We start from the raw sequence: 13,067 nt of genomic DNA, 5'->3' as shown, positions 1-13,067 counted from the left end.
AGCCCCAAGTGTCGCTTTAAACCTGATCTTTTCACTTTCAGTTTTTTTTTTTTTTTTTTTTTTTTACATATAAGTAATAGTATAATCAGAGTGCTTAAATCCAAACCCTCAGGAACAACTGATTCTAAACATTTGCTGGCAAGTTATTTTATTTATAGATTAAAGATTTTGTTACCCAATGTGCTTAAAAACACATTGGATTTGATATATAAAAAAAACACAAATTTTATTGGTTAAAAGTTGCAGAAATAAGCACTGCAACATCTTATGAAAACCTTAAAACACGTAAATAAGAGCAGCTGTTTGGAAAACTTCAGTCATTTCAAAACAGCTTATGTAATTATAACGGACATCTTTTTCTTTTTAAACTTTATGAGGGACAAAACATGGTAAATAAAATAGAACTACTTGAAGCAGAGGCTGCAAACTAACCGTAGATCAAAAAGGTTCGGTTTTAAACTATCAACCCACCTTCACTAGATTTAGAAGCTAGACTTTATAAGGATGAACTTTTATAACTCTGACGGTAACATGTCCTCTACCCGATATCAAATGTTTATTGTCTAAAGTTTGCTCTCAGGGCAACCGGAGGCTGCGTTTATCACCTCTTGTGACGACATGTTTGAATAAATGTTATATTTTATTGTGTGTATATGCCTGAACAGAAGGCAATGGTGAAGATGTAAAAAATTTAACGAGAATATACGAAGTAGAAGAAAAAATGAAGTAAAGTTGGGTTAGAGAAAGTATGTTTTGACAAGTAGTGAAGCAGAACGATGTGAAGATTTAGTTTGGGAAAAAAAAAAAAAAAAAAAAAGAGGAAATAAAATATTAACTTTAACACCTCATAATTACCCAACATTAATGATGTATTGAAATATTTAGTTAGCTATGATTTGAGGACAAACACTCAATGGAAATGTTGGATATTTTCATAGAATCCAAAACTTTAACAGCAATATATAAGTATATTTTAAATTCCTCTGTAGATACAAACTTTTGTGCAGATGTGTCAGTAGATCCCTATAGAGTCGACGGTGTTGTGAAAGCACCAGCAGGAAGCTCAGACAGAAAAGCAGCTCCACCGCCTCATACTGCATGATGCCCGTCTGGGCTTTGCTGCCTAAAATTAGCCCTGAAATATAAATTAAAAAATAAAAACAGAAGATGAAAGCATGAAGAGAAAGTCTGTGTACATGCTCGCCGTTCGATTTTGATAAATTCAAAATTGAAAACCCCAAATTTGGGGGGAAAAAAAAAATAAAAATAAAAACATTGACCTGTTATCAGTTTTTCAAATTCCCAAATGAAAAAGGGATAAAAAGCAAATCTGCACATCATCCAGATTCAGCTTTATGTCACCACTATGGATTTGCTATGATACTAAAACATATTCATAGGATCGGATGTTTATAGCTTTGTATTTCAATGCAATGTATTTATGTATTGACAATGAAATCTCAAAACTGCTAATAATTTACTATAAATACAATACTTTTGTACAAAAATCAATTGTGTTACGACTGCTTCTGGCTCACTCCCAGACCAAAACAGAGAAGGAAGGGGAGGGGGAGTTGAATAAGGAGGAAAAGAAATTTAAATTTGTTTGTTTTTTCACTTTGGAATTGAAAAAGGATAAAGGGTCGTTCTTTATGTTTCTGATTTGGGATCCTTAAAGGGGTCATAGAATGCAAAAGCAAATTTACATTGTCATAGATGAATAACGATAGTTCAGTGGGTGAAATGGACGTACAGAGAAGTTCAAACCCCATCAACACTTCCTTTCTCTGCAAATTTAACATTTCTAAACTTCCACCATAAAACGGGTGAATTTAAACGAAGCACCTAGTTGATGAAAACTCTGGGATTTTGCCTTATTTGGTTCTAGCCTGTACTTTTTTCACACCTTGAAATTGACATACAGACCCGCCCACTGGTTCACTGGTGGGGGGTGGGGGGTGGGGGGTATGAAGTATCGACTGCTGGGCCGCTGACTGGACCAGACCTAAGCAGAGAGCCATGATCCGCCCGTCCTCAGCCAGAGGAGGGGGGCTGGGGGCCGGTAAGGAAGGCGGGGGGAAGCACGGGGCAGCCTCTGACCAGGCTACCGTCACTGGGTTGAGTTTGGTCGCTCCGTCCCTTGCTGTCTCCCTGACCTTGTCTGTCGGGGTTCCCGGACCAGCACCCGAGCTGACGGCTCGGTTTGAATGCCCGGTGTGCTTCGACTACGTGCTGCGCTGTAATCGACCAAAATCCCGAATGATTTTGAAATTCCCCCTAGACATGTTTTTAGGTATGAAAAGCAGGACATGTCCGGGAGAAACGTGACGTCTGGTCACCCTACCATATCAGCAATTTTGATGTTTCAGTGAGTGAGTGCTTGTTGCTATGATGCCTCTTTGCTCAGCAGCTTCGCTCGTTTTAAACCAACCAATCAGCACACAGCTCATCTAAATATTCATGAAAGGAAGAAAACCTGTCGTTTCATTCTAAGGCTTTTAACCAGGCTTGTATTAGGGCTCATAGAACAGCAAATATGCCATTTTCAGCCCAACCAATGTTACACACCCTATTTGGAGACCTTAAGGACCAGCACCAAATACCCTATAGAATCATTCTATGATCCCTTTAAAGAAAACAGCAAAAATTTGAATTTTTTTTTTTTTTTTTGGAAAATCAGGAAACTGTTTGTTTTCTGATTGTGGATTCCTCATTCCCAAACCAAAATTGAATGGCCAGCATGTACAGAGATGTTCTTAAAATGAAAGTTTCTTCCCAGGCTCTGTGGTGGAATGTTACCCTTGTTGCTGGACCTGATGAGCTTATTGGCATACTGAGCCATGTCCCAAATCATCTGCAGGAAGTAAAGTGGATTCTTAGCAACTGTTTGACCAAAGGGCAAACTCTGGGCACACACATGAAACCTGGAAACAAAGAGAACCTTCAGATAAGTTAAGCGATTGATAAACCAACCAGATATTGACTGACAATTATCTGTTTAGTTTAATAGCAGCATTATCTTATCAGGGTTATTAGGTCAGGGATAGAGAGTTCACACGTGGAAACATGTGGCCCTTGCATGTGCTCTTAGACATATTTATCTTCTAGGTATCAATACATAACAGCAGATATCGTGGGGTTTAAAAATAGTGTCATGTCTAGATTTTCTGTTTACCTGCATGCATGCAGCAGAACCAGCTTGTAGATATTCCTGTAGACCACCTCCAGGGAGTTAGTCTAGAAAGACAAGTTGATGTATTATGTTTTAAGAAATGCAACATCTGAAAACAGCCAATAGAATAAGATGATTTGAGTAAAAAAAAAAGAAAAAAAAAATAACTTTATTCTCTTATTTCACGTTACTTTTATCCATCTTATCTCAAGAGTGAAAATATTCTGGCTAATCAAACCATTTACCTGCTCATATTAAGGGCAAATACAGGTTTTTATTTTATCTTTTGTTCTTATTTTAAGATCAGTTTTTACAGTTTCTGCAGGCCTCTATGAAACAGAAAAGGTCCAGTTAGGAAAAATCTTTTTCCTAGAATTTCATCTTGGTAAGTTAAAAGCTATTCACAGAGCACCTTGTGTCTTAAGAGAGCTGCTAACAATAGAAAGACTTTACTCAATCTGTGAGTTTAGAGGAAGACAGTAGGAAGGACTATTAGCAAGCCTAGGAGCAGATATGATTAAAACAGAGTAAAGGAGCTTATAAACTTCAACAATCATAACCATTATAAATAAATAAATAGTTTCTGTCACTGGATGACTTAAAGCAATATTAATATTCCATCATCAGGGGGCACTTGATCTGTAACTTTCATGTTTAGTCACCCTGAGGGTCACAAGCAACACTGATGTTTAGATAAATCAGTTATCCTTCAGTGGTTTGAAATCTGACAGCAGACCATGTTGGAGCTGCAGACGGAGAATCAGGGGGTTCCTGCTAAAGAAAAAGCCCCATTCACCACTCTGGATTAAATCGTACATCAGAGAATCAGAAATATGTCTGATCAGGTAAGAGATCAACTTTTAGCTTAGTTAGCTTCGTTTAAGGGGAGCTCAGACTGCTGTAAAGCTGCGCTCTGGGTCACATGACTCATCCATAGGTAAGTTTTTGAAAAGAGAAGCCTGCAGGGACCATCCATATGCACCAAGTACTTAATATTGACATGAAAACCCTTTTCTTTAATCTCATATCAAGTTTACACCTGTGTCAAACGTTATCCAACGTTGCTTTAAAGCCTCCACTAAAACATATTGAATACTAATGAAAAAAGAGAAATAATAGACTACAGAGACATTTTAATACAACAAAAAAATCAGAAGGAAAATATGAATTCAAATGCACAATCTAAACAAGATAAGATGCAATGCATTCACTTTACATATGTAAAGGGAAGATGTAAAATATTTTTATTGTAAATTAAAATTTTTATTGTACATGATGTTTTCATATCTTAAATGCAATAAAAAATGGAGAAACATCTTAAACCTGAAGGACACCAACCCTAAAAGTCCGACTACAGACTACCTAACAAGTCTAGTATGTGTTCCTCTCTTTTTGTTCTAATATCAAGATTTAAGGTTTTATATCATTTAAGTAAAGAAAAATGTTTTCCGTCTAGAAATAAGCCGATACCTTGGCTGGCCAATATTTTCCATTACTGTTTTTTTTTCTTTTTTAAGTTTTTTTATTTTTTTAATAACATTGAAACTTATGTGGACTGGTGACCTGTCCAGGGTGTACCCCGCCTCTCGCCCGTACACAGCCAAGATCGGCACCAGCAAACTCCTAACCCTGCTTGAGATAAGCGTGACAGAAAATGGATGAATGGACGGATGAGACTTATATAACATTTGTCATGCAATTTATTATTTATTACGCAACAGGAGGAAGGAAAAGCAGAAATCAGCCCACATAAAAAATCCACAGCACATATCAGCGATGGATTAGACTGGATGTCAGTAAAATCAGTATCAGCTTTAAGGGTCCTGTATCAGTTGATCTCTAGTTATGAACATGTTGGTGCTTTGATATTTTATTTTTCTAAGTTTCATCATCATGAGACATGCATATCCTGTCTGAATTCCCTAATCAGTTAATTTCCCTTTATTACTAGGAGCTATTTGGGTTTTTTTCCCTGTTTGTTTGTATTAACCAATCACAGCTATCAAGTGATAGCATCACACATAGCAACAGGTTCAACACCTCACTAAGTTAGGAATGTCAGTCAGCTTCCTAACCCAGCAGCTATCTGAAGGTCTCTGATGCTAAAACCACTTTGCAGTAACGTTTTAGCAAAGATAAAGCGCCCCCTGAGAAGACTGTGGGAGTCTTTATGAAGATTGGCCACAACTTAATTGCTTGTGCAAAAAAAAAAAAAAAAGATAGTGTGCCCATGGGATAACAGGTGCAAAAGTCACAATTTAAATGAGGTAGTTGCGTGCTCTGTGGGCAGATTTACAGCCAAATTAAGCTCTTAACAGCTGGATTTACCTCCATCAACTCCTCATAACTACTGCTTTTACAGAAAAGATGCAAACAAAGGCAGACTGATAGAATTGTAATAAAATATACAGTAGCTGCTTTATGTGAAGTCTTACGGAGAAACGGAAAACAAAAAAACATTTCCTCCAAGTTCAGTCATGGTGTTTGTCCTTTTGGTGCATTAATCTGTGCCAGCCCACCATGATGTCTTTGTCCCTGCCAGTACTATTTTTGAGTCGAGGGCTGTGTTCGAATTCATGGGCTGCGTCTTCCAAGGACGCGGTCTACTTGGACTGGATCCTTCGAAGACCGTGAAAATAAGGAGACCGGAAGAGTTGTGGCTGTGTTCTCATCTCTGATGTTGCTGCTATTTTCAAATATCCATTACTGTAAAAATGCCCATAGCTGCATATTGGTTATTTATTTTCCTGGTGGACAGTTTTATATTGTTAGAACACTTTACAGTACAGCATTTTATATTTTAAATTTTCCCTATTATTTTATTCTTATACATTTTTCTGTCCTTAAATTACAGATAAACCCATTTACACAGTAACAGATAAAAACCTTTAGATAAATCAAACATCACTGTCACATATCTGACTCAATAACTATTAAAACAACAATCTTCATTCATTTCAAATGGAACTATTCACATACTTGTATCATATTAAACTGAACTTTCAATATTCACTGCTGTTCGTCGCCAAGTGCCTTTTTCCTCTGATCACGGAACAGCCGGCTTGCTTGGTCTCGCAATGTATCCTGTGACATCCAAGGATAGCGAGGATATATCTGAATCGTCCTTCAAATCGGGCAAAAAGAAGGATGCATTTTAAGGCCGCATCACAAGGACTCTTGGAATCCGACCAGGCCTCGGCGCCGCGCTATGACGTAATCGGCCTTCGAATCTGGCCTTCTGAGAACGCATCTCATGAATCCGAACAGAGCCTATATTTGTTCAGGTTAGCAGAGAATCTCTCTCTCCATCGTCTGCCGTGCATCCTCCTCACCACAATGACGGCGGAATTTTTTTTTATGCTAGTTTGCATCCGACTACTAAAACTGCAAAGCATATAAGTAAAAACTGCATCCACATTCAGTTGCAGGTCTAATAAATGGCAGGTGGTAAGAATTCCAATTAGATTTTCCTGCTCCCGATAATTTGCACAATTTGGTCATCAGCATATTTTCTGCATAATAATGTACCCAAACACGTTAAAAGGTTAGCGCCTTCTGTTCGGCTCATTTTTAGACACGCATTTGCATCTGGTTAGCAAATCAGCTTTCCGCATGCTAGCAAGTTTATACATTTTCAAACCTACTGAAGATTATCACAGAATTAATTCAATTAGAGGGATGTATAGTGCAAGTGTTTAACTTGCATTTGCACCTAAAATAGGATTGGTGTGAGTAGGAAAAAAGCATAGTAGCATGCATGAGAGTACAGATTTCACCCCTTTCTTTCACATTTTACATCTAAAATAAGTCAGGCTTTATTTAAATAAGATATCCGTGCATCTTTAACAAAAAAATAGAAAGGGATAAAATTTCCAAAAAAGTCAAATGGTAACTTTTTTAGTCTTCAGCGAGTAGTGAGTGAGTGAACTCCTTTTAAAGATGACAGCTGCAGCCCCTTTCTGAAGCAACTGTCCTCTGTTACCCCATTAAACATGAGCCACGCATGTGTAAAGCTTCCATGGATCTACCGGTACCTAGAATTAAAAAGTGGCACATGTAAATATTATATTCTGCGTGATAATTTTTTGTTTTAACCCGTTGCGCTAAAATAGATCCTACCTGTATTTAATTCATACACAGTATCATCCATTGTTAACCAAGTTATTTTGATAACAACAATCATTTAGTTTCCGGTTAAAATAACCTTCTGGAACACTGGACAATTTTTATAAAGTTAATCTCAAGTTTAAATGTATTTGGAGTATTTTTAATCACTTGCTAATGTTGATGTGCCTATAATATGTGATTATCTCATTATCCTTCTACGCTCATGGTAAATACTGGTGAGAACCCTGCCACGTAGGCCGGGCCTTTCGAAGACCTCATAATCAATTAAGGCTTGAAGTAATCAGCTGTTTATTGGGACAGTCTATTATTCCGCAGCAGTCCTGCACTTTCACCGTAGCTTTACTCTGTGGGTTATATGAGAGTAACCCTGACAGCATGAGGCACCAACCTAAGAGGTCTAAAGATCATCTTTTTCCAACATCATTTATTCTGATATGTATAATATTTATCTGAGGAAAACACAAATCTAAGAAAATACTCATTAATATGGCATAATTGTTAAGTGCAACAAACGCCATATAAACAAAGGTTTTGGTAAAACTTCCATAAAATATCTAGATGAAGATAAGAGGTCTTTATTTTCATTCTTAATGGTAGCTTTCAGCAAACAGGACATTGCTCCAGCATTTTGTGTTTTAACGATTTTTTTCTTTTCTTACGTAAATACAGTAGTAATAAGCAGGAATAGTCACTGCCTGGAAAGACATACTATAATAGAGATCCACTTGAACAAAATCAAAATATATATATATTTTTTTTCATATTTGAGAATAAAAACAGGTTTAGATTACTTGGACCTGATCCAGAATGGGAAGATATATTCAGTCTATTATTATAACAAATGCAAGCAAGGTTAAAAATCTCTAAAACAGCAGAAAGATTTACCCATTTATGGCCATCTGTCTCTCATTTAATAAATACAGCCAGTTTGACACCCTACAGTTGCATATTTGTTTTTCTCTCGACATGCTTGTGGAGAGAAGTTTATGACAGCTTATTAAAACAAAACAAAAATAACAATAATGACGACTACAGAGCTAACAGAGCTCTGGTATTAAATAAGTATTTGTATTTAAATTCAAGTATCAGATGGGAAATAAAAATAAGTGGATCAATGTACTTTGGAGTTGTTCTTATATTTTAACAAGCTAGTATTCAGATATTCCTCTGACTTATATTGTAAATGACAAATGGAGTTTGAGCTGACAGGCTAACGCAGGTAGATATTTTAGTATCAGCTGATCTTTCCCCTAAATCTGTGAGCTTAACTTTTCAGGTGACATTTGTTTAAAGTGAGTAACTGAGATAAGAGCAAATAAGCTTATGCATGTCCTTTATTGCTGTAGATAAATTGCATAAGCTCATAAAGTTTTGGTTTAATACACCTTTCTTTTTCATAGCATGTGCATGAAAAACCTTAATGTTTCCAAACGGCAGAGTTAAGGAATAGCCTGAATCCCTGTCCATTGTGTATTTGCAGCTTTCTGTAGCCAAACTGTAAACAGCAACCAGTTGTGCACATAGTTCAACCCACACAGATAGAAAACAACACTGTTTTATTCAGGACATAATGTGTACTTATCTCTCAGGGGTGTATCAGATATGCTTTTAGTAGAAATACATGTACCATTACACTCCTCGTAAACCAAGTCTAATATTCTTGTGTCCTTATTGCAAGTCAAAATGCCATTTTGGCGTTCACTTGTATAACTGAATAAAGCAGTTGTTCCTGAGGTCGTGCAGCTTCTAATTTTAAAAAGCAGTCATGTAGAGGATTCATTCTTGTTGTAGGGTCTTGTGTTTTACAGGTTATTTTTTGTTCGTATATTCATACCTTAAAAAGTTGCTTTGCTGGGTTGGAGGCCATGGAAGTGCCCTTTGGATAAATCTATTGACCATCGACGATAAACTCAGCCCTTCACAATCGTTTAAGAGCGATTTTTTATTTTTGGTTTCTGTTTTGGACCTACAGGTTAAAATGCAGCCCACAAAAAACCCCCCCACTAATGCTGTTTTTAAGCAGGCACACAAACTCCTTCCAGCTGCAGCTTTTTTCCCCTCAGTGCCACCGTGCAGCAGTGATTTATCTACTCTAAACTTGAGACAGGAAGAAGGAAATGATCCAAACCAGAGACTAGCTGTTTTGTTTTTTATAACCAGAATCAGAGAGAGGCCGTCATTTTAAGTGTGGTCACAGGCTGCTCCGTCTGTTACGGGTTGGATTTTAAGACTACAAATACAAAATTTATTTATATCCATCCATTTTCCGTCACGTTTATCCCTGCTGGGGTCACTGGTGCCTATCTCCGACTGTCAATTGGTGAGAGGCGGGGTAAAACCTGGACAGGTCACCGGTCTATTGCAGGGCAACACAGAAACAAACAGGACAAACAACCATGCACACTCACACCTAAGGAGAATTTAGAGAAGCTAATTAACCTAACAGTCATGATTTTGGACTGTGGGAGGAAGCCGGAGTACCCGGAGAGAACCCACACATGCACAGGGAGAGCATGCAAACTCCATGCAGAAAGACCCGGGCCGGGAATCAAACCCGGAACCTTCTTGCTCCAAGGTAGCAGTGCTACCCACTGTGCAGCCCCAAATACAAATTAAACAACAAAAAAATAAATAAATAAAAAGAAAATTCTTCCAATCTCCAACGGCAGTTTTCATTCTGTTGCGCATTCAAAAAAACAAATTAATAACATCAAATAAAAGAAACAATGTCTCACAAAATAGTTGGAAAAACTGGAAAAGAAACTTCTACATTTTAGACAACAAGCAGGTTTAGCTAATTGGGTTTTTGCAGTGTGCGCGAGTCGTTAACAATATTACCAGCGGTGCAAAAAACGCTCGAGCCATCTGCACGAAATTTTCAATCATCGCCATTTGTTGGACTTACGAATATCGGTTGGAACATTTTTAGATATCGGCCAACCTTAGATCCAAGTATTTTCATTTATTTTTCACAGCTGGTAGAAAGGTGGAGAAAGACATGAATGAAGACCTTGACAGCACAGGGGACTGAACAAAGGCTGTTGGGAGAATTTGACTCAGAACCGTTTGTCAAAGGGAGCAACCCGGGGTAGCAGTATTTACCAGGAGGCTGTAAATCCCTTCTGGCTTATACGGGTTGAATGAGTTTCCCTTCTAAATCTCACAACACCAAGTGCAGAACACAATCTATGTAAACACGTATGAACAATTTAGAGAGTACCAAATGGTTATAGGGAAAACAATAAAGCTCCATGGTTGAAAACCTGTTGGACTCTTGAAGAATTGAAGATTTAAAGCGTGGATATTTTCAGCCAATAAGTACCTCATGCAGGCGACGGCTTCTTTTGCATTAATACCAGTAAAAGCAACCCTTCCAGTACATCTATTGGGTCTGGTTTGATTGTTAAAAGTTGCAGTTACCCCTAACTAAAAATAAGGCAATCAAGTTCTTGTTTTTTTTTTACAGCCTCAATCGAAGCTTGTTTTCTTTGTTCTCCATTTCTATCAGTCATATTAAAAACATTGTTTTCATGTTTAAGAGAACTTTGATGTCTGACCTTCAAGTCCAAGAAGAGGGGATGGCATTTGAGTCTTAAGATGACCATTAGCTTCCTCTTCATTTGCTGTCCGGCTGATTGGAAAGAACCCAGAGTGAGGGAGTATCGTAGAGAGAGGCCTGCATAGCTGTAAGAGACATAGAAGGAAATGTAAACCAAAACAAATCTCAAGAAGAACACAGGAAAGTGTGGACTTAGGGACAATGGGAGCACGCAGCATAAATATGGGTCAATTGGAACAGATGCGTACACCGCATCGTCACCACAGACGTCACCACAGGCTCGGCTCGTCTGGAGCTGTATTTCACCACCTGCTATTAATAGTCTCTAGATATAAATACATTTCTTTTTTCATTTATTGGTGGAATAATAGTTAACACAATCAGATAAACACAAATCAAATGAACATTTTGGAAAATAAAACAAAAAAACTTGTCCTCAGAGCCAGCGGTACCTCACACATGGCTAGGCTGAGATAGGGCTGCTGCAGACGGGCTAGGATTAGATCTGACAGCCGTTACCCTCGGAGCTCCACTGGTTACTGCTGTCCTCTCAACTTCAACTTTTTTTTTTATTACGCAAATTACAGTAAATGGGCTCACAGTAATGCTAGAGATTTTAAAACATGCCTTTAGCCGATAGATACCCAATTAGAGCAATAATTGTACCAAAATTGCGAAAAAAAATATATAATATTTAAAAAATGTTTTGTCCAATCAACACACTCCATCCAGAACTTCACTAGAGGAAAAGTTTTAGGCTATGTTCATTAAGGCAGCCCTTAATGATCAATTCCGATTTTTTTTCCTGAAATCCGATTACTTTGCGTTGTTTTTCACATTTGCAACTTATGTGTCCCCGTAAGCAGTAGAGGACGCAATGACGTCACAAGCAAGCATGAGCTGTGCTGACAAAAGTAAAGGTGGATGGTAGTGCTGGAGCGCATCTGGCAAGGTTTCCCAACCTCAGCCAGTACATTAACACCACAATCCTTTCAAGATGGTTGAAAATAAAGACTGCTCTCTGCATTATCTTCCATCATGGTTGTTGTTTTTCTTGCTGCTTCTGCATAGCAAGACACAGATTAGTGACTTTGTAGAGTATTAATGCTATACAGATTGGATGAATGCGACCTGGCCATTCAGATACAGGTCGCATTTGAAAATATCAGATTCGTATCGGATTCAGGACCACAGAGCCAAGTCCTATTTGTGTTGTTCAGACTGTCATGAAAAGATCAGATACAGGTCGCATATGGGAAAAAAAAATCGTATTTGGGTCACTTCAGGCAAGGGGTTAACATTTCGCTGCAAGCTGGATTGTCATGAGATCTGAGTTTTCAGTCTCACAACAAACCGATCATGAAAGAGTCCCGCTAATTTGTCAGTTTCTTAACAACCAGCGAGTCGGATAAATGACATGCCAGCAGTGGTTTTTTGTTAGGGACATGTAGGAATGAGGACAGTCAGAAGGGCTACGCTGGAGGACCCGTGTCGTTACGACCAACCTGTCAAATGACTCAGTTTTAGCTAAAATAGCGACAATTTCTCATTTAAAAAAGGAGCAAAGAGAAGCACTTTGTGCATTTGTAGATGGGAAAGATGTCTGTTCTTTCCTTCCGACAGAATTTTGAAAGGAGTTTGATTTATCAGCTTACTCCCCTAGTTATGAAAACGCTCAAGAAGCTACAGAAGAATCACTCTCCTACGAATGGCTGAAAGCGTATTATGTAAGGCACGTACTAGCTGGCATGTCACACAATCGGCTGGAAATAATTTACTAAACCTCCCTCCTTTTTACGAACAGACTGAACGGCAGCGATCCCAGATTGATAACGTAGAATTCAACTCATTCCTACACATATCAATATTGCTATTGCCAGGTTAGCTAGGGATAGATCATATATTGAATATACTTCATGTTTCACTAGTTTTCCCACGCACAACAGTTAAAACGACAATCGCAACCATAGAGTAAAAATTTGCATCACGACATTAATCTTATTTTTCCCCACACACTGTGAATGCATCAAAAACCCCTTCTCCAAGCAGGATTATATGCTACTAAAGCAACTGGAAAGAAAATATGGCAATAGCAGGTGTTGCAGCTAAGCAATACATGACACTGGTTTGGATTTCATGCCGAGGACGTCGAACAAAAGGCGCTAATTTCTTAGCCTGACGTAGTCCTACTCAATTCTAGTCAGAATA

The 13,067-nt window shown here is 38.0% G+C and overlaps 1 protein-coding gene across 4 annotated transcripts in view; it reads right to left on the bottom strand.

Moving 5' to 3' along the window:
• Positions 1–13,067, bottom strand: part of tert (telomerase reverse transcriptase) — a 23,752-nt gene that overhangs the window by 1,821 nt on the left and 8,864 nt on the right. For all 4 annotated transcript variants that reach the window (XM_015387194.1, XM_015387193.1, XM_015387192.1 and 1 more), the window contains 4 exons: positions 10,858–10,984; positions 3,176–3,237; positions 2,800–2,924; positions 998–1,135 (listed from right to left, as the gene is read on the bottom strand). In XM_015387194.1, the coding sequence (XP_015242680.1) occupies positions 998–1,135; positions 2,800–2,924; positions 3,176–3,237; positions 10,858–10,984 (452 nt within the window). The remainder of the gene's footprint in view (positions 1–997; positions 1,136–2,799; positions 2,925–3,175; positions 3,238–10,857; positions 10,985–13,067) is intronic.

The sequence above is a fragment of the Cyprinodon variegatus genome, unplaced genomic scaffold (genome assembly GCF_000732505.1).
Source record: "Cyprinodon variegatus isolate N-32 unplaced genomic scaffold, C_variegatus-1.0 Scaffold387, whole genome shotgun sequence".
Lineage (NCBI taxonomy): Eukaryota > Metazoa > Chordata > Actinopteri > Cyprinodontiformes > Cyprinodontidae > Cyprinodon > Cyprinodon variegatus.
Note: the sequence above shows the minus strand (reverse complement) of the source record. Positions and strands in the feature narration are given on the sequence as shown.